At 36.3% G+C, this 25,894-nt stretch overlaps 1 protein-coding gene across 1 annotated transcript in view; it reads right to left on the bottom strand.

Moving 5' to 3' along the window:
* LOC150110424 (protein O-mannosyl-transferase Tmtc3-like) overlaps positions 1-15,996 on the bottom strand; it is a 123,992-nt gene extending 107,996 nt beyond the window's left edge. The window contains exon 1 of the mRNA XM_090398059.1: positions 15,814-15,996. Coding sequence (XP_090254185.1) covers positions 15,814-15,996 — 183 coding nt within the window. The remainder of the gene's footprint in view (positions 1-15,813) is intronic.
* Positions 15,997-25,894: the final 9,898 nt, after the last annotated feature.

The raw sequence follows: 25,894 nt of genomic DNA, 5'->3' as shown, positions 1-25,894 counted from the left end.
TGCCGAAGATGGTCTGTATTTGAATAAGTACGGGAGTAAGCTTTTATAGACGTTACTGTTTAATGAACATATGGGGGGGGGGGTTAGACCAGGGAAATGAGAGTTATTAGAAGGGGATGGTGCGAGGATGGTTGTCAGAAATAATGAGAGGAAAGCAGAGGTTAGCTATAAATAGTACTAAGGTCAATAATAACTGTGATATGGGGAATCATTGTACTCAGAATTTTAATGGTATTCAGAAAGAGCTAATTCTCACACCGTGTGATTATGGGGGGAAGGAATATTTCAGTTTATGTATACTAATGCCTGAGGTATTCGGAATAAGTGTGATGAATTTTTTCATTACTCAGTTCTACTTGGCCAAAAATTATAGGAATTAGTGAGACTTGGTTAACTAAGTGATTTAGTCAGAGATTGAATGTAAGGGATATAATATCTTCAGAAAGGATGGAGAGGGCAGAATAAGGCGAGGAGTTTTACTAATAATAGATGAAGTGTTAAAGCAATAAATGATAGAAGTGCCTCAAGATGACAAGCATGTAGAGCATAGTTCATTTGAGGCCGTTTGATGTGAGATAGAAATCAACAGGATGAAATATGTAATTGTTTGCTGCTATAATCCAAGGGATAAGGGAGAGAATGTAGATGGTATGCATTGGCAAATTTGTAAGATGAGTGGAGGACGTGTAATTATTATGGGCGATTTTAACTATGGGGACATAGATGGGAGAAGGAATGGTCTCGAACAACAAAAGGAATTGGAGTTTATACAATTGTTAAGCGATAACTACCTGAGACAGATGTAATGGAAAGGACAAGATATTTGAGAGTTTTTGATCTGGTCATAGCATCGGAGAACACATCAATGAGTAATTCAGATACACTGTCTCCACTTGGGGAAAGTGATCATGTGGTCTTGACTTGGGAGATTGTATTATGTGCTGAATATTCTGTTAAGAAGGGTTATATATAAAATTACAACTCTGGTGATTATGACAAGCTGAGAAGTCAGCTTTCATAAGTGCTATGGCATGAGAATTTAAAAGATGTTGATGGTGCGTGGGAGATTATCAAGGAGTATTTAATGAAAGCTGTCTGACTGTATTCCCAGAGTCAGGAGGAGGAATCCGGTAGGCGTAAGATGGATGAATAATATTATTAAGCGAGAGTTGAGGATAAAGAGAAAGTTGTGGTATAAGTATAAAGAAAAGGTGATGAGCATCGCCATGAGCAGTTCAAGATACAGGCAAAAAGGGTAACCTGCATGGTAAGGAAGGCCATAGCTAATTATGAGAGGAAGCTAGCCGATGAGTCCAAAAAATTCCTAAGGAGTTCTTTCGCTATGTGGTAAGTAAAAGGAGGAATAACTTTGGAAGTATGACTTTAAAAAGTGTTGATGGTAAGGCAATTACAGAAACTAATTAAAATAGTTAAGTTGCTTAGTGATCATTTTGCAAAGGTATACCATCTTGGTTGTGATATTGCAGTGCCGAATGTGTCATTCACTGATGAGAGTCTAGTGATAGAAGAATTTGAGGTGCTTAGTATTTAACTTAATGCTAACACTGCTATTGGGTTAGATGGCATATCGGCCCATGTTTTAAGGGAATGCGCAAGAGAATTAGCACCTCCTCTAACTTGACTGTTTAATTTAAGCCTCAGTTCTGGTAAAGTCCCAATTTAGTGGAAAAGAGGGGGAAATTATTCCACTACAAAAGGGGGGGGTAGCTCCAGGACTGAGGTAGCAAATTATAGACCAATCAGTGTATCGGGAGTGGTAGTTAAGGTTCTAGAGAAATTGATAAAAATTAGAATTCAGGACTGGGTGGACAGCAATATGATACTTTATGAGGGGGCAACATAATTTTATGAAGGGTAGATCATGCCTTAGCAATTTGCTCACTTTCTATAATGAAGTAAAAATGGAGTTGCATAAAGGAAATCCTTTTTTCAGTGATCCTGTTGGATTTTGCAAAGGCATTTGACAAGATTCCACATGGAACTCTGTTGTATAAATTGCAGCAAATGGGTATGGATCCGAGGCTAGTGATTTGGATTCGAGGGTGACTAGTGGATAGATATCAAAGAGTGGCTTATGGTGGAGCAGAGGCCAGTAGAAGGCGGGTGACTAGTGGTGTGCCTCAGGGCTGTGCTTGGTCCTCCATTATTTAATTTGTATATCAATGATATTGGGAATACTTTGAAAGGAGATATCCACTTGTTTGCTGATGATGCAAAACTGGGAAGAGCGATAGTTAATTCAGATGATGTGGATATCTTACAGGATGACTTAAATAGGCTGACGGTTTGGACTAAACTAAATGGCTGGCAGTTTAATGTGGCCAAGTGTAAGGTGATACACTTCGGAAGGATAGGATTACATGCTGTTTACTATATTAATGGAACTGGACTGCAAGAAGTTGATGAGGTTAGGGACTTGGGAGTTATTGTGGACAGAGAACTTAAGTTTCAATGGCATATTGCAAAGGTTGCTAAAATATCACATCAGGTTACATGGTTATTGAAGAACACACTGACAAACAGGGGATAAGGAAGTGATTGTCCCACTTTATAAGGCATTCATAAGACCTCATTCGGACTATTGTGCACAAATCTGGATTTGGATTTCTTGATGATGTGGAAATGGTGGAGAGGATGCAGAGACGGGTTACGAAAATTGTTGCAGGCCTGTGAGACGTCTCCTACGAGGATAGATTGAAGGTCTGTGGGCTTCAAAAACCAGTTGATAGACGTAGGAGAGGAGATACGATAGAGGCATATAAATTATTAAAGGGGTTTTATAGGATTGATACTGATGACTTTTTTAAGACCAGTGCAGGAAGGGAGAGAACGAGGGGTCATCCTTGGAGATCGTGTAAGAGTGTGGTTAACAAGGATGTTAGGACTAGATTTTTTGCTTGGAGGGTTGTACATGGGTGAAATGCGTTGCTAAAGGTGGTTGCGAATGCTTCATCTGTGAATGAGTTTAAGGGGAAGTATGATAGGTGTTGTGTAAATAATGGTTAGTGTGTCAATGTTGGGTCTCTCACGATGAGTCTTTTGATTCCATGGAGGCGTCTTATATAATAATAATAATAATAATAATAATAATAATAATAATAATAATAATACTGTTTCTTCAATGGTAACTGATATCAGAAACTTGCAGAGAAAGGTTAAAATACTTATAAACATGATGACATCCACACAGGGAGTGCCGACACTCAAGCCAATGCGTGGCTTCAACGAAGCTCACAGAATGTGCTCGATTCGGGATCCATCCAGGCACGAGTAAGCAGAGTAAACGGCAGCAGGATTATTCGTATTTGGTGGGGGAAGACTCCTGTCGCATTACCGTCAGGTCCTGTGTACTATCGTAGTATCCAGTGACGGGGCCTCCGGACGGATAACGGCGGCTATCACGTCATCCTTGAATGGAGGACGTGATAGCCGCCTAGTTAATTAAGGTGTGTTCAACATGCCGATGAAGGGTGTCATCTGCACTGCGGAGGGATATGCGATGGCGATTTTGTTTTCTTTTTCTTAATTTGTTTTTGGTCCCAATTTATACTTTTTCTATAATAATCTTATGTAATTTTTCGCGTCATATCCTTTTAGGGATATTTACAATGTTGCATTTCCTTTTCTTTTCATTGAATAATTTACCCAAAATAATTATTCTAACAAGTATTTTCTAATTATCTAAAATGTGCAAATAAATTACCCATTTTGATTATACATGACCTTTGGGTATCAAAAGCATAATAACTGTAACCACATTTCTTATTTCCATTATTTAAAAATGTGAATCGTTGGGTTGTTTGATTTTTAAAGCAAACAATATTCCTCAAATATTAACCTTATTCAACTAAAATGGCACTTGCTATTATTAAATTACGCTTAAAATAATCAAATGTTGCATATTTTACCGGTGTTTTAAACTTTACAAATTCTTCATTCTGGTGTTCCATTAATTTGTTGTATAAACTTCCGTCCAAGCTAACATTAGAACTCTCATTTTGTGACACAATGTCGTTAATTAAAAATTAAGATTTCCATTTGTATATTTTTCAGCAAACAGAAATTTTGCCTTAAACATATGTTTAATTATCTAAATGATATTCATGAATAATAAACGTCAGGAGATTATCTGTGTATTGTATTGCAACACGCAATAATGTGCATAAGACTCAAAGCAAACTGTGTGATTGGAATTGACACCACATTTTGGAAGATCCTGTTCTGGATGAATGTACACAATATGATACCACTGGAACAATTGTGACTACTTTTAGATGTAAACTGAGGTGGTAAAAATAATCAGCCGACATCCCAGTAGGTTGTGGCTAACATTACTCAGGCGAATAAGCAGAATAAGGCGAATAAGCAAATTTACCAGGAGCACTGGTAAATTGGCGAATGAGGCAGTTTACCAGTGCTCCTGTTTGCAAACTTCGATGGGTAAACTATCGTAGTTGGAGTATTTTCACTCATTAATATTCATTTTTAAAATCAGCGAGAAATATCTTTGCGACTGCAGCAGCCGAACTACTCAATAAATATAACAAAACTCCCGCATTGTTTCGCCAAGCAAAAACTGTTGAATACCATAGGTAAGCGAATTAACAAGGAGTATAGGGGGGAGGAGTAGATACAAAGAAATAGATAGGAGAGAAAACAAAGCCAAGTAGTAATAATCTTCCTATTAGTAAGACGGCCAAGTACACATACCGGCCACTGAATTAGAAGTTTTTATTTAGTACCGTGTTGGACCTCCTTTAGCCCCAATTAGCAAATGCGGTTTGGCATAGATCCCAGAAGATGTTGGATTGCATCTACATCTACAACATACCAGATGTTCACCAGACATCCTTTAACTAGCTCAGATTTGACAAAAGAGGACTTTGCTCCGGATCTGTTTTTCTAACATGTTCTATACATTCTCAATGGGGTTTAGATACTGGCTATGTGGTGGTCGCGGAAGATGGTGGAAGCTGCTGTCATGCTCGCTGAAACTCAGTGGCCAGTACGTGTAAATCGGTATGACATTTTTATTTGTTTTATTGTAATATTTCTTGCTTTTCTTTGTATCAAACAATTTTGATCCTTTAGTTCTTACTACACCCTTGCTTGCAGGATTTTATCAGAGAAGATGAAAAACCATCATATTATCTTTAGTATATCCTAAGTTTTCTGAATTCGCTTTATCATCATTTGTGTTAGTCACGAGCTCTATATTATTCCATCTCGCATCTGCTTCTTATACATCGGTTGTTAATCTTTCAAGTTCTTTGTGACTTCTTGGTAGCAACATCTATCCTTCTAATAAGCACTTTTCATCCCCATGGCTTTTCGTTCTTTATCCCCATTCATTTTATTTTCTTCACAATAACATAATCATGTTTTTTACTTCCTCACTTGAAGTTTTATCTCCAGAGAAGAAATTGATAGATAGCAGTTGCACTTTTTTTAAAAAATATTCTCAAAAGTAAGGAAAATTAAATCTTGATCGCACAACAAGACTGAAATTAAAAAGTCAAAAGTCCCCGTCTCTGTGTATCCTTGAAGCCGGTACAGCGTCAAATATATACAGGTTTGTATTTAAATCGATTATAACTAGATCCACAGCTCATATTTGCACACTTATATTTAGCGATAGGCTGCCGCCTCAAATGCCAACACCTATTCCTTATATGTTCTTTCTTCACCATGTAATTTCCTCGAATGTATTTCATGAGAGTATGACGTCACATCTGTCTTAGTCGACAACAGAGATGTTATTTGCATATAGACATGTATTAGAAAGATATAAGCAGATATTGCGTTTCTCCATATATAAAATACTCATCGTAGATCCATTTTAGTTATTCTCAGATATGGAATATTTTTCCATATGAATGAAATTTTGTTATCTAGAATTATCTAGAATGTGTCCTCGGACTTCCTTGAATACAAAATATTCATAAATTCTACTCACGCCTGTTTTCGAATTTTTAGTATTGTTTTCGAAAACTTACATAACATGTGCATGAATCCCATTAGATGGAAAATGCAAGTTGTGTTTTTCCGTTTGGAATTAAACTATACTTGTGCAAACTGGAGTTTCTCCTTCTTCTCCTCCAAAACAACATTCAATAGAATATTGTATTAAACTGTTTACTACAAATAATTTGTAATCATGAATTATGGTTATTCGTAGTAAAGAAATAATTAGTAGTAATTACTCTAATCGTACTACTAAATTAATAACTTAGCGCTACAAGTGGAATTGTCAGTAATTAATGATATCCAGTGTCATTCTGATTTCGTCTACTCCTCTACTTTCTCTCATCAGCACACTCAACACCTTTCAATTTCTTATGGTTCTTCTCTTTCGGCACAATTAATAAAGATACGTAAAAGAAAAGAAAGCATGAAACCATCTCCGTCTGTTCTAACGGTATACAAAAATGTCGATTATCAGAATTCAAATCCTATCATGAAGCGAAGAAACGATATCAGGACTTTTCAACTGACGGTTGGTTAATCGGTCGCATAGAGAAGTGAAAGAGTTCATCACTCTCGGAAATGCAGCTTCATCGTAAGCCAATAACACATTAATACCGTGGAACCATGGATGGGCGAATCATTTTTTATTTCTTCCATTTTGTACGTTTATTTATTTATTTATCTATCTGGTACGGAAGCTCTGACCGATGAAACCTTTTTGAAGCCACTTTAGGCCTCTAATAAGTGGGACGGTTGTCTCACACCGGACGATGAAATTCGTCTCCCACCTAAAGACAATCACAAACATCCATGCATACGGTGGAGTTCGAACCCGCATCCTGTTGGTTGGAGAGTGAATAACCTAAATAATCGGCCAACCAAGAAAGCACAGCGATTCACAAAGGGATTTCGAGCTTACGTAAACGAAAGTAAACGATGCCTAGAGTAGAGGAGCAGGCAAATAAGAGTTTGGGAGAGAGGTGAGGGGAGGGGTTCTGCTATAAATGCCATTATATACGATCAATATTTGGTGTATGATGGTATACGATCATCAAATGTGATGTTATATTTCACGATCACGTCGCGCGCGTATAAATTCAAATGAAGTATTTAATTGCATTTTATATCAATGTTAATCTTCATGTTACGTTGTATTCTGTTTATTTCAAATAAACGCGATTTCAATTCTTTTCAAGCACTAACATCTTCGGTCTTTTTTTCTTTCAAATACTCACATTCCCTTTTGAAAGAAAACAGATGTAAGCCATTTCCTGAAATGAGTAATAGATAAGTGGAACATCCCATTTCGAACGCAGGGAGAATGAGCTGACTATGGCACATCGTCATCTCCGTACACAGACATTACAACTGAACGAGAACCTTTCTTCTCTGAGGATCATCTCCGAAGATAAAAATGAGGCGCAGAAAACTTATAAATGTACACTTAATAAGTTTCTTAAATACAAGTACGCTACAACGAAGAACACCGAAAAGCGTTCGGCAAATAGGTGGGAGTCTCCTTCTACTTCCCCTTCGATATCTGTGCTTCCGAAGGTCATTGAGGCGCCGTCTTTACCTTCTCGCTTCACTTTGTCGACAGTAAAGAACACCAAACAAAAACCCCTAGACGCCGTAATCGGTCAGCAGCAATCGATATCGCTACAATAACACTTAATGTCCAGCTCCGAGCACAGAGAGCGTAATGGGAACTTGGAAAAGGCAAAGAAAGGGCTATCGGCGCATGTGGCCTGGCGATGTGCACCAATCGCCCCGCTCCTAAGTACGGCTGTCGAACGTATGTAGCGATTGGAACGTAAGATAAGGAAACGAAAGATGGGGAGGAGAAAGAAAACAGACAAATTGCTCGGAATTCCAATAACTGTTTCGAACACTGGAGGCCCTCGTCGAGTGTACGCCGGTATACGTCTGTATACACCGGCGTACACTCCGTACACCTATGAGAGTGTACAAACCGTGTACGCCGGTGTACGACGACGATGCCCGAAAGATGCCCGAGGTGATGCTAATGTCAAAGATTCATAGCATCCCGAAAACCTACTTCAAGATGCGCCAGGACTTCTGTATTCTACACATGGATTCAATCGATCGGGAAGAAGCATTCCGTGCCACGCATTACGGAGAACGCGTGTCGGCCGCCGCTCGCAAATATTTCTTAGCAGTAATTAGATTTCGTTTATATTTTTCAGTTTATTTCGTAATGCCTCATTTCATCGGAGCATTATGAAGCTGTTGTTCTGCTGCTAACTGTGTACACGTTAACAGAAGTTTGCATTGATGTCGAAGACATTTGGTAGTGGTGTTTCAAGAATTTATTTCTTCTCAAAGAAATACAGCGTCAGCCTTTCTTTTATTTTGTAACTACGTGATGCCAAGAGCCAGAGCAGTGTTGTGTTCATTTGAAACGAATATAAGGAAATATATTCTGGATTTTAAAAGAAGAGATTTCACATAAATTTGCATGCATTGTGTTAATGTAGTTTTCAGAAATCTAACACTATTTATCACACGCGCAACAATGCAAAGGTTTCTAATAATATTGAGAGAGTAGCTGTAACAGCTTTAACCATACAGCTACGCATTCCCATTTTGTACTGAATTTACACAATGGAAACGTTTGTTATAGCAAGCACCGGAGATCCTTCACTCTGCTGACTCGAAAATGCTAACAATGGTATTCTCATGCTTCCGTAGCGCAACTGAAAGAATATTAAGTAATTTCTTTTACTTCAAACACTTAGGTTCGACAATTCCATCGAGGGAAACATCTTCAGAATCATTTCAAACAAGCTGAGTTAGGGGGGTCTCAGACGATCCGCTTCGGCAAACTCGATAAACGAAAACAGCACAAATAATACATTCGCCTTGTTGTAACAGCCTAATGTTGAACTAAGAAATTCACTTTAGATTACGTTAAGCAACAACAACATCTGTCTTTCCCCATAATCACGGCAAATGTATTTATCATCGTAATGCGTAACTTCTTTATACGTGCTGGTTTACTATTCTTTTCCGTCAACCAAGGTTTTCATCGTTCACAAACGGAGTTATGTTTAAAACTAAACAAAGCATATAAACTATGATACTGATAATAAGAGGGTGATGTACATTGTTAGTGACGCCATATAGTCTGCATGCTTTTCTACAACACACCTCCGCCATTTTGTATATACAATTCACTACGACCTTAAATCTTGGTCATAATAATAATATGCAGTAATGAGACTGTCACCTTGATAAATGCTATTATATATATATATATATATATATATATATATATATATATATGTAAATATTCACCTGAATATCATACACATGTACCCTACATCGGAAGTGAACACAATGTTTTGATAGTGTTATTTAGGATCCCACTGAAGCTCGGAAACTGAGAAGATAGTTGTGTGTTGTTGTTGTTGGGGTAAGTTCCTCTTTTGCAGCAGGAAATACCCAAATTTCCAGGAGGAGGATACTCTTCTGCCGTTGTGCGGGATCAGGTAACTCGCCTTCGTTTGAAGGCCTTTATAAATATTCATCTCGAACTAAACAGGATTCGAACTCATATCTTTCTAACCAAAGGATACCGTTCTTCCAACTGTACTCTAAATATGCACGAACATTTGCATGTATTATAATTAATAGGAACTTTGCATATGAGGAACAAAGATAACTTTGGCAAAGTTATCTTTGCCATATGATGATCCTTTTTTTCAGCAATGCTAAGCATATTGCAGAGAAGAATCAACCAACCAACACAGAATTCTGTTTAAAAAGGGCATAAATAATTATATTTAGGTAATTGTTTGTAGCAGATTGGTTGTATTCAAGTATTTAGTTTTATTTGTAAAACGTAGTTAGTGGTATTTAACTACTGTTTCTTTTATTTTGTTTTAAAACCAAATTAACGATGTATAGGTGCAAATTTTCTCTGTAAACAGTAAGATATTATCCTTCTTTTGTTAAACACATTCACGGCTAGTACATATGAACTCTAATAGTGCATTCTCGTGTCAACTTAGCTCTGACTGCATGCTAGTAAGCACATGCTACGTGACTCATATCTTGTGATTCGTGTTTTGAATACAGTTAACTGAACTTCTATTCTCTTCTCTCTTTGATGATTTCGTTGGATGAAATATTTTGGAGTTGTTAATAAATTCTATATTTTTCTGCATATGTGATAGTCGCAAAACGTTTGACAATATATGTCTAGTACACGTGTTCTTTTAAAATGTACAAATATAATGGCGATGATGATGATGATGCATTAGATAGCTGTCGGTAACTTTGTGCATATTTGTAATCTGGACGAGCTGTTGGTGTTAGGTTACCTACATGATTATCCAAACCTTAATATTAAAATTAGAATATAATGATTTTATGAGATGACAACCATAGTACAACAAAGATGTCTCGTGACTATTATATAACTGTTGTGATTTATTTATTTGATAAACTTCATTTTCTGTAGTCAAGCAATGAATAACTTGATTTACTTATCATTACAAACTAAGTTTGCAATGATAAGTTAATCAACAAAGTTTGAAATCAGATATTCTTTTCGAAATGATTCCATCTAACAAATCCTAGTGCAAAGCATTGGTTTGTAGGTAAGGTTTGGAATTATTTTTCTAGTCCGCCAATGTACACAAGTCTCTCAGTTCTTTGCTTTTCTTCTACACCCTACTGATCAACTGATGAAGGCATCTCCATAGTTCACACACCGCTGTAAGCTACTCCCAGGTTGCGTTAGATGACTTCTAATCCCTTGCTTAGAGTCCGAGAACTGCTGGGACTCTAAATCCCCGCAGTCATAAAGCCAGACGTCTGGTTTATCAGTGGGTCTGAGTTCTGGAAGAAAGAGTCCAGCAGCAATTAATTTCACATGTTTGCGTTCTTTTCGTTTCAACCTTTTTTTCCTCAGCATACACACGCACACACGGCATCGTAAATCTCAGCAAAGAGACTTCAGCAGTACCTGCATGGAGACTGCATGCTTCGATCCTCTGGTCGGCACTCCATGGTATTATTTTTAAAAGAGTTATTTATCTTACTTCTCTCGCACCAAATGTATCCTTACGGTTGCCAGTTCCGTGACGGTTTCGTACTTATTTCAGGATCTCCATTTACTCCGAAAAAAAAATAACGCCTTCGTATTTTTCATATTTTTATGTTGTTAGCGCCTCAGTTGGGCACAGACAGCAAAACGTCACCGTTGACCAAGAAGGAAGCTCCAACAGCTGTTTGTTGTAATCTTTTAAAGGAAATGTGGACTTCTCTTCACAGACTGTTCTATCACTTTTTCACAGATCTCTGAGATGCTTAAAAGAAATGCTGTGTTCTGCCTTGGGCTACTGACACGAGGTATTGATAGCGCTAGTGGAAAGAAATCGATGTAAACTCTGTAGAAAGAGATGTACTTACTTGTGTTCAAACTTTCTCTGTTTACAAGACTCTCTTCTGGTGATTGGTGATTACTTATTTCTGTTTCTTGTTTCACTGTTAAGACTAAATTACAGTAAGATAACTTTCGTCTATTTAAGTACAAGTTTGTCTTCTTTTTCTTCGTCTATGATCTCTTATGCTTTTAAGCGTGGAGATTTTTCCAAGGAGATTTCATGCCATCCTGTCCAATGCTTGTTCTTTTGCTTCTTTCCAGTTAATTTCCTTCTTTTCCAATTTTTATTTAATTTCCTTTTGCCAACCTTTCCTAGGCCTGCCTATGTTTCTTCTTCGTATTTTCTGGCTTTCATATATAGGTTTTGCTATTCTTCCTTCCTCCATTCGATTAAGATGTCTGAACCACCGCATTTGGGCTTCTGTTATGAATTGGTTCAGAGGTGCAACTTGAAGGCTGTCTCTTATAGTTTGATTTCTTATTCGGCCTAATCTGTTTTTTGTACCACTTTCCTAATATATTTCATTTCAATTGTTTGCAGTTTATTTGTGTTTCCTGTTGTTAAACACCAAGACTCGCAATTGTATGTTAATATTGGTACAAACATTGAACGGTACACTGCCGTTTTGGTATTCCGGGTAACTTCTTTCTTATCTAAGAGTGGGCCTTTCATTGTATAGAACAGCTTTGTTCTCCCAGTTGTTCTGTTAATTTCTGTGTCTAGTCTACCATCTTCTTGTATATATGACCCCAAGTATTTAAAGGTATGAACCTGTTCCAGTTGATGGTTCTTTAGTTTGATTGGTTTCTAGATATGATCATTGTTTCAGTTTTACTTCTATTTATGGTCATATTCCTTTTCTTTGTTTCTTCATACCAAATGTTGATGTTGTGCTGCAAATCTTCAGCGGTATTTGCTAGAATCACTACATCATCTGCAAAAGCCATGTGTGACATGGTTTTTGCAGATGTCTTGGTTTCTTTCAGTTTCCTGTATCCTAGGTGGAACTTTTTTGTTTTTGTTTGGCATGCCTTTAAAATTTCATCCATTACTATAATGAAAAGAAGAAGGCTGAGGATACAGCCTTGCCTCACTCTTTCATTTGTTTCGAATTCTTTTGATCTATTATTACAGGTTCTTAGATAATTTCTATTACTTTTGTAGAGGTTTTGTATGATAAATGCTATTAAGTTATCTTGTATCTTGTTTTTCTTTAACTTATCCATATTAAGTGTCAAGGAACGTCAAAGGCCTTTTAGAAATCATGTGTGTAGTTCTTTTCCATATTCCAATGTTTTCTCTGACATTTGTCTAAGACTGAAAATAAGATCCTGTGTCCTATTCCTATTTTTTTCGAAAGCCATATTGCATTTCGTCCAATGTATCCTCAATTTGGTTCCTAAGCCTCTCTTCTAAAATACTGGCATACAATTTCCCGGAACGCTTAAAAGAGAAATCCCTCTATGGTTTTCACATTTACGGTTATCTCTTTAAATATATGGATTGTTACTGCTGCTTCCCGGTCTTTGGAAATAAGTTTCTTTTTTGTATTAAGACGAAAGTGTAGATTTAAGCAGTGTTTTTTTTTATTTTTTCAAGTTTACAAATCACCTTGAGGAACTCAGAAGCTGATTAAATAAATAAGCTGACCTAAAATCTTAATGAAGAAAACATAAATATGGTTTATTGCCAAATAAAATGGCTATCGATAAAAAGATTTAATTACAGTACAAAGGTGAACGGATTCGTCTATCGATGAAGCATCCACTTGTCAGATTTGTTCGTAATATATATATTTTTTTTACAGAAAAAAGACCATTCTGAGAATACATTTTTTTCCTTCAAAATAGCAGAAATTAGTCTATCGTGATTCTGCATTCCATTCGATTTAAAAGATGAGAGAATTTAACTTATCCTCAACAAAGGTGGTTGTTCGAGTTCTTATAGTTCTCAATATTATGAACCCTAAACGAAACTGAAAGGATCAAATAAAATAGATATCTATAGGCTAAAGAAAGGAGAAACAGATTTTGTTGATGATCATTTCAAAAATTATTCCATTAGTTGTATGTAGGCTGTTCAATAAGTAATAAGACTATATTTATACAGAAAACAGATTACTTTTAATCGTCATCATTTACATGGTCTTTTTCGAAGTAACTACCGTGAGACGCGATGCATTTGTCCCAACGTTGCGTCCACTTCTTAAACACATGTGAGAGTCCGTTTTTTGAGAGTTCTTTCAAAACCGCCTCCGCAGCTTTTACACGTGCTTTGTTGCTTTCGAAATGGCGGCCTCTTAGTGGTTTCTTGAGCTCAGGAAACAGCCAGAAATCGCACGGTGCGAGATCAGGACTGTATGGAGGGTGTGATAGGATATCCGTGTTATTTTTCTGCAAAACGTCCACTACACAGCCAGCAATATGTGGCCTTGCATTATCGTGGTGCAATAAGAAGCCATTCTTCAGCAATGGACGCTTCCTTTTGACGTGCTTGATGATAATCGCTGCTGTGTTGATCATTGTCTCTGTGATGGACGTTGAAGGTCTTCCCTAACGTTCAAGATCTTCCTCATTTTGCCTTCCTTCCTTAAAAGTTTTATGCCAGCGAAAAACACTTGCCCTCGACATTGCTTCATCGTGGAAAGCTTCGCGTATCATGTTAAAAGTGTCCGATGCCGATTTTTGCAAACGCATACAAAATTTAATCGCATAACGCAGTTCCAAGGACGCTTCCATTTCGAAGACTGGTCACGCCTCGTAGGCGCGCCGATGAGTACTTGCGTTTAGTCACGTGACACTCTGGCATATCAGCCCGTATACGCCATCTATCAACCTCTTTTGTTAATACAGACAGCAACAGTTCTTTATTTCTCAGAAATTAATATTGTGATGAATGGTTTCACCACAGTAAAATTAGTCTTATTACTTATTGAACAGCCCATGTATAATTAACATCGAAAACTACCACATATTTCTCTACGAGAGTTATTTCAATACTACCTGAAATGGGTTCATTGCAATCCAGAATGGAAAAAAATTGTATTAGAAGAACATTTAATATTCGGATGGATATTCTCATATTTGTAGGCATTGTTCTTCAAAAGGTTTGAACATTTTTGAATACTTGTAGTTTTTCAGCAAGCATTCTGATAACACTTCAGTTTGACGAAGAGAATAAACAAAAATCACTTTTTATAAAAGCGTATTTCATAATTAAAAATCCCCTGGAAGATAAGTTTGTTATGAATTTTGTCTTTTTTTTTCTCCTCTGGAATTTTTTGGTTGGTTGATTACACTTTATCTTCATACTTTGCCTTCTCTAAAAATAAAAAACACCTCACACAGCAGAGCCTTCGTAGCTCAGTCGGTATCAACAATGTCGTTTGGTTGAAAACACAGTAAATTCGAAGAGTGTAGATCCCACCTATGATGCCAAAAACCTTTACAAGGGATTTTCAGCTGAAGGTAAGTTAGCCAGTCTCATACGGTTATGATATTTTTTTCTCCTGGAAACTTGGGCTTTCTTCTCACCACACAAATTGCCAGAAGAAGGAAAATACACTTAATTAACAGACAGGCACAGTACATTGACTTCATAACCTTAGCGTCATCCTTAATAAATAAAAACAACCCAACCTAAGCCAACCAGGTCATGCATACCCTAAAGTCCTGATTAAGTTATTTATAATTTAAAGCTATCGAGAGAGAGAGAGAGAGAGAGAGAGAGAGAGAGAGAGCCAATTTATGACTGCTGCTGCGAAATTCTAATCTTGAATTTTTGTCACCAGTTGATAGCATGTTAATAAATATATCAAAGAAAATTTAACCTCCTCTTAAAAGAGCGTATACCATTTCCATTTTCAGAAATTCCTGCTGGCGCCCATGATATGCACTTTATCAGACTTCGGGAAAGTGTAGGAACCAAGAAGCGACAAAAGGTGGTAAAAGCTGCAACAGCTATTTACCAGCTGTTACAATGAAATTGAAACCAGTAACTATTTTAATCTTAAAAAAATGCATGTGTATATCATGGATTCATTATTTAATTATATGAATGTACGGAAATATTTCACGTAAATAAACGTCCTTAAAAGGAATTTTACTTCCCTTTCTGTCTTAGGAGGACGCGGGATGGAATATTTTTGTTATTAATATTATTTTAGAACTTCTTGTATTAAAAATATGAAGCGATTCAGTGTATGCCTCTTTGATTTTCCCGGAAAACTTTAAACAGAAAGATCTAAAGACGAATTTGATAGATAAGTATGATTTACAAGATAGTTCCCTCATATGCCGGCAGGTGGTGATACTATCGCAATACTTTGTTTTGCTGCATTTTTCCCTCCTTCGCTGAAATGATCTTAGACTTACTAAAATGAAAGAAAAACTCGACACACACACTTTCCCACGTAAGGCATCATTTCCAACTGCCGGTCGTCAAGAGACGCCGTCTTAACCACTGTCGACGGGGTGAACACGACTCCTCGGCCATTGCCACCTGCTGACACGGGTGTGACGGACTGCAGAGAATTTCCAGTCGACAGAACTCCCGACTCCTTTCGCCTGTCGGTTGACCCGATTTTGTCGCGCATTACGACGTACTCTCTTCTTCGGTGCAGGCGTCACCTGCACAAGAAATGAAAACTGGGTGTGCACTGAAAGCTCGAGATTTAAATTTTTTTTTTTTTTGCTGTCAAGTGAAGTAGACATACGGTGACGGTAAATAGGTCATAAAATTTCTCTTCTATCTTTTACGTTTATCTTTCTTAAAAGAAAAATTCTCTTTTGTTGATCTGAATATTGCCTGAATTTGTCCATTAGCGGTGTATTGCACAGATGTTCATAGTGCAACCGGCAGTGAATTATGAAAATGTCATACTCAGCCCCTGCACCAGGAAATGGACTTCTCCCAGGCAGCCTCACGTAACGTTCTAATTATGAAAGCAACACCTACTGAAATACTACTGTTGAAATGCCAAAGCACACATTTCGTCAAGAAACTACCGTTGCATGAAATCTCAGTGTAAAAGACTGTACATGTAAAACTCATCAGGCTTGTGGTTGGTTTATCGCAAATTTATATCGAATGGCAGCTTTCTATGGAAGTTATTTGTAACCCATTCTGTTCAAATTTATTTTCATTGATTTTTAAAGGTGGAGCTGAGTAGAATTACCAAAGTATTCAGGATACAGAATCGCGGGGGATGGGAATTAAAGACTAAATGAAAACCTGAATTATCTGAATATGAGATGAATTTGTCGGTGCTAATTTTTAGTTGCTGGTTAGGATTATATAAAGGATTGCCAAGGATGTTAAGAGAGAATACTAAGTTTATTAATGTATGTGTTTTCTCCGAGGGGTTAGTCCAATTTTGAGAGTGGAGTTGACGGAAGGGGGAAACTGAACTTCTCTGCCTCCCTAAACCAGATAACTCACTAAAGCTGAAAAGCCCTCTCATTCTGGCCGATTTTCAATTACAATTTTCATAACCTGATGTGAAACCACTATCCTACTTATTAAGGGAGGGGAGTGGTTTTAACTTTCATTGCCAAGCTGAAAATTGGAATTTCGTGTGGTGGCCAAATTTTTTTTATTTTTTTATTTAGTTAGCGACGTCCACGCGATAACGCGTGATCGGCCGTTTGGTGAGAACTCGCATCGCGCGATAGGCAATGAACGTGTTAACTAGAAATGCAAGAGAGACTAGTTGGTCTCTATAGTAAGCAGGCTTGAGAACTTTTTTTAACCCTTACTATGCCTACATATTTAATGCGCCATAGGGTTCACAGTTTCACGTGTTTGTTGGCAGGACTAGCATGAATATTAAATATTCTATACAGAATTACAACTCGAGTTAGTCCATCTAGAAAACACGTCTTGTTCTTTCAACTTTAATCTCGAACAAGCCACTAATTTTCAATAGGCAAAACACATTTCAAATTGAAAATACAAAGCAGACAAAATGAAATAAAAATGAATGCAGTTTGAATTTACTAATTTTGCTGAATTAGCAAAAACAACGAAGACATTAATGCATTCCATATAGTTTCGCATTCCATTCATATTATCAGCAGACCTCTCATCTCTCCCTTTTAGATATCTCCCTGCCTGCTGCACCTTTGCAAAAGTCAGGGCGTCAGTTCAACCCTAATCCCGACACTTCGTGTGTTTGCGATCTACGTATTGAGCAAAAACACAGTTCCATTTAGAGAAGAGATAACTTTTCACAACTGCAGATAACATAGTTTAACTTGTGTTTAGGTGTGTGTGTGTGTCTGTTTGTTGATTATATTTCTCGTGTCAGTGCTAGGATTCGAACAAGTTGGTCAGGTAAGTCGAATGTGACAAACCTGCTACGCTATTCAAACACTATAAGAGTTTCATGACAGTCATTTTGGGCTATGCGATTCTTAAAATCTTATAATCCATCAAAATCGTTGTTATACGATAAAAATTACCGGCTTTGAATGGTTGTTATCTAATTCACGCTATGTAATTCGCATGAAAGGAGGCGGAAACAAGAAACTTAGTAGATGACTTCTGTATCCTATCTGCTTTAGATCAATATCTTACTATTAACCAGTTCCACTGTCTTAGACCACAACGACGATTGGAAAAAGGAGTAGAACTTATTTTGTATCTATACGTTAAGATACGGAACTGAAATATGAAGAAATAAAAGGGTGATTCGCTCAATAAACGCGATTAAAGAAAATTGTCGTTGGGCCTTTGTGAGGTTTCGAATAATTCAATTAAGGAAAACATTACTGGCCGCCTTATCTCTGTAAGTTGAGGAAGAAAACAAATAAAACGAGAGGTTACCCCGAATTAAGGAATGAATTAAATATCTCACGAGAAGACGTCCATTTTCAGTGATGGAAAAGGGATCCTGTTAATAATACCATTCAATACTGTAATCATTGGAACATGTTCGAGACAGCTGATTTCTGTGGTGGAATGCACCTACAAGAAATATTTGATTCCGACATTTAAAGTAGAGATATACAACGTGTAGGATTATTATGAATATTATATGAGAACCAATTCCAGTCAAAAAAATCATAACTAATCATTTTCTTATAACCTCCTAAATATGATTTGTGAATTTGCACTCTGAAGGGGTAACATCATTTATTTGTTTTCTTTAAGCTTGTGTTAATAATTACTTTTAAATATGTCTAATTTTCTACAAGTAAAAAGTTTTTTTACACAAAAACTAATTTCTGCTGCAATTCATAGTACTAACTACTTGGTTCGACAGTGCTGTAGCATTTTTATTCCGATTTGATTCTATAAATGTATCTTATGTGAAAAAATGAAGAATCCTATATTGGTCCATGAAATCCATGCAGTAGTGACCCACTCAAATATAATTCGCCTTCCACCGATAGACCGGGATCGGCACCTTTTCTTGCATAGTCTCATAGTCTCTTGTGGTGAACATTTAATTAGGATAAAAAAGAGATGAAAGCTATATTATGCCACTAACGACCCTTACCTAGAGCGAATGGTGCCAATTTCCATATCACCAGAGGTTATGCTCAATGTCTATTAAACACATCACTTTACCGTCTAGTAATTCAGTACATTGTACAAAAATTAATGAACAAGAGAGAGAGAGAGAGAGATGCTGCAAGTGTTATATAACGTTAATAATTGCAACGATTCAAAATGGTGTCGCTTATAGGAGGGTTTAGCAAAGAAACTCCGAGTACAAAAGCACTGTTTTATAGCATTCGAATAGAGTAAACACTTATCCAGCACTTTGACTTCGACCATTTTTGTTGCTGATTGAATTATAGAAGCTGTGCTTCGTTTGTTTTTTTCACGTAGAAGTGATTTAAACGAATAGGTTAAAGCTTTGACTCCTCTTGCCCAAACGTTCTAAACCTTGACCAGAAGAAAGACATCTAATCGAACAGTACCCGATACCTAAGGATTTTTTTATTAATTTTATAATTTTTATATTTTTATTTATTTTTACATAATCTCGTAACCCTGCTCGGGAGGCCAAACATGCATGGAACTTTTCTTAAGTCACTTCCGACCTCCAACAAACAGGGCTGTGGTCTCACTCCGAGCGGTGAAATTAATCTTCCATCTAAAATCTTCTTCAACTTACAATCTTCTATTCATTTGGTGAATTACCTCTCAACCTCTTACCTGAAATGGAGAAGAAAAAACATGCAAAGTCCAAACCCTCTTAGCCTTACTGTCATCACTGGACTTTGCGACACGTGATGAACTGCATCTTCAGAAATAATTCAACAGTGCAATTTCTGTTCTTTCGAAGCTAATCTAATACGAAGGGTATTTTCAGTTAAACTATAGTACTTTAGATTTTCTAAACAGAAAACTAAATCCTTCCGAATACAGGAATCCACCATTTAGAGAATTCTGGAAGAATCGTTTCTGTAGAAAAAATGTTTACTGTTGAACGCTGAATTCTTTCCTTCGTTATTGTCTAAAGTTTCTTACTAGTTGGTTACAGCAATGCGTGCAAGATATTGACCGCCCCCTAAAGTTTCCAATTTCTGCAGACAGTAAGCATTCCTTTGTTGATTTTCTTTGTAGTTGCCATACCATAAACTTTTGACATGTTTCAGACTGCCTGCCGATATGGGCAAGGATATTGGTTCCACAAATAAAGCTCTAATAGCATCGTGGAACTCTTCGCATACCATTTAAGCTGCTTTGTAGCTTGCTACTTATTAGCAAGATTACTCATGATTCTTACCTCTTTGAAAATCATGCAATTTATTAAATATATAAAGAGAGGATATTATTATTACAGGATGCAGATGAGTAACCATATGAAAAATGGTCACTAAAGCATATTCATATTTTCTTTAATTAATTACATGATACTGATGAGCTCAAGTGTACTTTCTATCCAATTTTGCTTGATTATTTGCAGTTTACCAGCAGCTCATCTCCTTCCTTCTACATATATAAAACTGGAAAAAAAATCCTTAGATGTATTACTGTAGACCCTATATAGATAGCTACTGTTTCGACTTATATTAACTGAATCGAAAATTTTCCTTATTATCATCTTGCTCTAAAAGAAAATAAAAACAACTTATCAGCACGGCAACACCATTCTGACTTCTCTATTATTATTATTATCGTAAGTGTATCGACATAGCTTATAATTGTAAAGCTGTAACCTGCAACGCCATCTAGAGTACAAAAATACCGGATTTATTCTCTTTTGCAAAAGGCGACGATGGATCTCGAAACTATATTAAAGTTGGCGTACTGTTCGATTTCACAGTGATCCTATCACTCCGAGGAATACAGTAAAGGGTGAGAAGACGGACAACAAAAATCCTCGGCATTTGCCTTACGGCATCACACAAAGGCCCATCTCCCGCCTCCCCCCTCCTTTCTCTCTCTCTCTCTGAAATTTATGGCACGCTCAGAGATGCTGTTTCGGATGACAAATAGTGTCTTGGCGTATTTACTGCAACGCTTTCCCGAACGCTGACTTAAACTGCACACCGAGACAGTATACGTAGCGGCGTTGAGGTGTTCGGCGTCTCATGAAATTAAGGAACTCACGCACACACGTCCGCAGAAGGTTTTGTGACGTTAGAATAGAAAAAGAGGTTTCCGAAATCCACGTCACATTTCAAAATAATCAAATTGAATCTGAAGTAGCGTCTGCATTGTTCAAGTTTATTTATTTATTTTTATTTTTATTTTTTCGAATCGTGAGAACATCAGTGAAAATCAAAGTGCTTTACTTAATGATTGGTGCACTTAGAAACCAAATAGCGTACAAGAATCGTTTCGAATTATTCGGTAAGTGCTTCGATTTCGGTACACTTACAGAATAATCTTAGAAGATCTGGAGTTCTTTGATGGACTGTGCTTAAAATGCTAAAAAGCGATCGGCTTTGACTGAGTTTAAAATTCAATACAAAATCGCCTTGGAAATGTGAAAGCTTCAATTAGAACTCTGTTAAGAGTGAATTAACTTCGATAAATGCCTTATTAATGCACTTCGTAGATTTTCTGCCGGCTTCGTACAATTGTAAAGAGAAAATATCACTCTTTTAAGAACACCCATAAAGCTAGAATGAATTTTGAACTACACTGAAAGTACTGAGATAAATATATTTTTTCTTTGTTGCTGTGAGAGAAACACAAGATTATGATTGGTAAATGTGCCAAACTTTGTTTCCAGACATTATTAATCTTGTCTAAAAAAAAAAAAGCGCTATTCCAGACAACATAAATTTTGAAACTTCTTAGATAAACTTTTTATTTATATATATATATATATATATATATATATATATATATATATATATATATAGAAAGAAAAATCTAACTGCGACGTCCCTTTTCAAGATATATACCAGATTTTCAATCGCCTGTAAAATATATCTGAAATAAATATGTGAATGGCTGCAACTGGCATTATAGGTAATCATTTATTTAGTTCTAAAAAGTGTCTGGAAATTGACAGCTAAAATAAAACTATGATTATAGTGGAAATGAAGTTCTGTTAAACTTTTTATTATTTATTGCGAAGAAAGTGACATTTGATTAAGTGGAATAGAAATAGTTAAGATTTGTGTGTTGTTTTGAAAGAATTTATTAGATTTTCCATTGGCTTCTGTTTGAATTTTCTTTTTGCAAGAGAATAACTGGACTGCTACGTGGCACCTAATACAAACAGAACAAAGGTAAAAATGTTTTTTTGTCATTACCCCTGTAAATATAGCTTTAGTGGATAGATTAATGGCTGTGCAGTAAAATCTACTGTGTACGGCAAATATGAATTTTGGCAAAAATGAATAAAATAAATAACTGTCCATGCATCCTTGGCTTATTTAATCTTAATTTATTAGAATAATATTGACTACACTTATGTCTAATTATTAAGATATTTTTCTGTAATTCCTTTAAAAATTCCTTTTAAAGACTCTTCACATCCTGGACGAGATTAGAACCAGGTCTTTCTGACCAAATGGCATCGTCGATATTATCGGCTGAGCTATGAGAATCAAGAAGCACTTGCAATAATGTTTGGGTACTCCTGAGTATAAACTGTAGTTATAGTGATATATTCTACCATAATTTTTAAAATATTTTCTCCGTTGACTTCTCGCCAACCACTGAAACTGATATTATATAACTTACTAAAAATATGTGTTCAATCTGTGTTTTTGTCTGCCAGCAAGACAAAGTGAACCAGGTTTAACAGTTGAAGATCACCTCTATAATACCTTCGCCACCTGTGCAAATGTCTACTTGTTAAATCATTAAAGCAAATGTACACGCTAAATATTACATACATTATTTATATCAATGAAGAGCAAATTTGTAGATATTTCATTGTTTTCTTTGATAGATTTTTGTAATATTTATGCTAGTCCAGATGCCACAATCAATTTAATTTGTGACATTAGAAAAACTTAATGGGAAGCAGTTCACGGTACCAATAATAAATAAATAAATTATAAATAAATATTCCTATACTTTTTAGCGTTTCGGTGATAACTGCAAAATTTCCATATACAGATGGACTAGCGTTATTAAATGGATTAATTTAACAGCATAGAATTTACCTTAATTTTTATCTGTTTTAACTCATGACCATAATCTTTGTTAGATGGTTTAGTTTTAGACTTGAAGCAGGACATTTCATATAAAAGTGGAAAAACTACCAACTTGGTTTTCTCAATCAAGTAGCTTCAACTGATTAACGATAGAATAAACGAAGCAATTAATATATTTGTTTTTGTTTAACTAAATAGTATGTTATCAGGAATTGAATTTCTGTGTCCTTTGCAATATTTCCATATCCTTTCACAAAAAAAAGCTTAAAGAAACGGCTAATTCGCAGCTTCAAATGCAAATAAGTCAAAGAACCAACAGACAACTGACAACGAGGAAACGAGTGCTTTACTTCACTTTCAACCATACTATAGTGCGCCCACAGATTCGAGACCCTTCGACACTTCTGCGCATGTGTCACAAAATGGAGAATCCATTCCGATAATAGGGTAATCAATCCGTCTTCTGGGATGAGTTTGTTTATTATTACAGGTTGGAAAGCACGTGATTTCGGATGTTGGCGACCAATTCGTACATCTTTCATTTCTTTCTCCCCTTCAGCACGAATCGACTATTCTTAGCAGAAATCCAAGCGAAGCTCTACAAAGTGTGGGCGTACTATATCTACTATTTTCTCTAACGAATAGTGTGCAGATTTGAATCCCTCCTAAAAACAATCACTAACATGGATGTTCGTGGATGTCTTTAGGTGGCAGATGCATTTCGTCGTCAGATGGCGACTTGAAATATATTAAAAAAAATAGTTCCACATTTGGTCTCTACAGATGGATTTCAAGATTATATAACCCTTAACCCGCTCACGATACTAAAAATACGTGCTTGTAGGTTCAAACTTTTTATGGGGGAAAAAATTAAATATCTTTATTTGGAGCAACTGTGCATTCTTAGCGTAGTTACAACGATGTGATAACTGATCCATTGTTGGAAAGTTTGGGTTCGAATCCCGTGTAATGGGATGCGATGAATCTTTATGAGTTGCTTTCAATTGAAGAAAAGAGCCAATCAATAGGGTAGGAGTATTTTATTACTGTAATTCAGGTTTTATCTCCAGTACATCATTCAAATCAGCCAAAAAACGCACAAGTTAACAGACCTAATATATTGGCCTGGTGGCCTTATGGCTTCTGTTGTAATTTAACTTAAATCCATCCCCAAAATGAAGAAACTAAAGAGATGGTTTGTAGTCTTTGACCTAGGATAAGGAGGAAAGAGACGTGATAGTGACGTACGTTACCATTTCAGGAAGGCAGAGCTGCTTTTGCATTGGCTTCCTTTAAGAGGCTTTCTCTGCCACACATCCATTCTTCAAATGACGTAATCGCTGCTGAACAACCAACAAACGACCTTTGTTTCAATTTTATGGCTAGAATAGCCCTCAACTACGAAGCTGTTAAATTTTAGGTGATCTGATCACGTAAACTCTTAAAAGTTACCATGATTTATGCTCAGGAACAAGCTCAACTTTTACGCTTTGTCTGCTGCGTCTCGTATACGCTTCTCTTTTATAATCGAGGTGATGGATTACATGCTGCAGAAGTGTGTGCGATCAATCACCATGGAAGAATGGATCATTCTCATTTTCCTTCAGAACAGTTCCTTTAATTGATCCGTTGACATTCTGTTCAATCTCTTTGTAAATTTGTTTGTTTACAGTTTTAATTGGATTTTTTTCTTAACCAACAGAATTTTTTTAAAAAAAAAATTAGTAATGAGTCATTAAATTCTGCATCGATTTTATATATATATATATATTCACATCGTTGTATCTACGCTAAGAATGCACAGTTGCACAATTGGTGTGTGTGTTAATATATACACACAGAGAGAGAGAGAGAGAGAGAGAGAGAGAGAGAGAGAGAGAGAGAGCTGCCAAAATAAAGTTCTAAGATAATTTAAATAATTTTTATTACAACCATTCCCCTCAGTACAAATCTTTGGTATTTCATTGGAATACAATTGCCATTCGCATTTCGAAACAGACTTCACAAAATCCATACGCATATACAGCAATCAGTCGAAGTATAATGAACATAGTCAGCAAATAACAACACTCACTCTACTTACTGTCAAAATATATGTTGACAAGTTTTCCAAAACACTGCTGTGGAATTCGAATCCACATCACATCATTGTCCAGTGTTTATACAAGTAATTCGAGTTCATTAATGTGTGTGTGTGTGTGTGTGTGTGTGTGTGTGTGTGTGTGTGTGTGTGTGTGTGTGTGTGTGTGTTCTTGTGAAATTCTAATTTTATATTGGTTTAATTCATAATTACTGGGAGACCATTATGAAGTTATTTTACATGAAATTATACTGTACGTTACATGGTCGTGTTTAATAGTCGTCTTTTGACTTTTCTTTTCTATTCTGGAGAGATTTTGTTCATTTTTTGTTTTTTAACAAAACTTCAAGATGTGTAAATTCTCGGAAAAGTATAAAAATCTTCGAAAGTTTTATATCCAGTGAGAGAAAAAGGTATTCTCTGAATACATAAACGGTTTTTCTTTCTTATTCCCAGCTTTGGTAAAAGAAGGACACTTGTGTTATTCTCACATAAATCGGAAGTTTGAAGAAGAAGTGGAAGAAGTGGTAACGTCATTTCCCCTTGCAATATTCACCAATGTCGAATATCATGGAAATGAAAATAAATGAATAAAATAAACTGCAAGATAACGAAGTGCAAAACAGAAAATATACAGAAGAATGTAAAGAATAAAAGAAAAAAAAGTCAGTGAATTAAATATTCCATTAAAACATATACACAAAAAAGAAAGCGAAATAGTTGCAGAGACAGAGACAGAGAGAGACAGAGAGAGAGAGAGAGAGAGAGAGAGAAGCAAGGAAGAGAAATTTAAATGAATGCGCGTGCAGTGCACGATGCTAAATGGTTTTCCTCGA

Source organism: Typopeltis vanoorti, chromosome 1 (genome assembly GCF_054136105.1).
Source record: "Typopeltis vanoorti isolate ZY-2024b chromosome 1, IOZ_Tvanoo_1.0, whole genome shotgun sequence".
In the NCBI taxonomy this organism is placed as follows: Eukaryota; Metazoa; Arthropoda; class Arachnida; order Uropygi; family Thelyphonidae; genus Typopeltis; species Typopeltis vanoorti.
The sequence above is the reverse complement of the archived record's forward strand: the minus strand, read 5'-3'. Positions and strand labels throughout refer to the sequence as shown.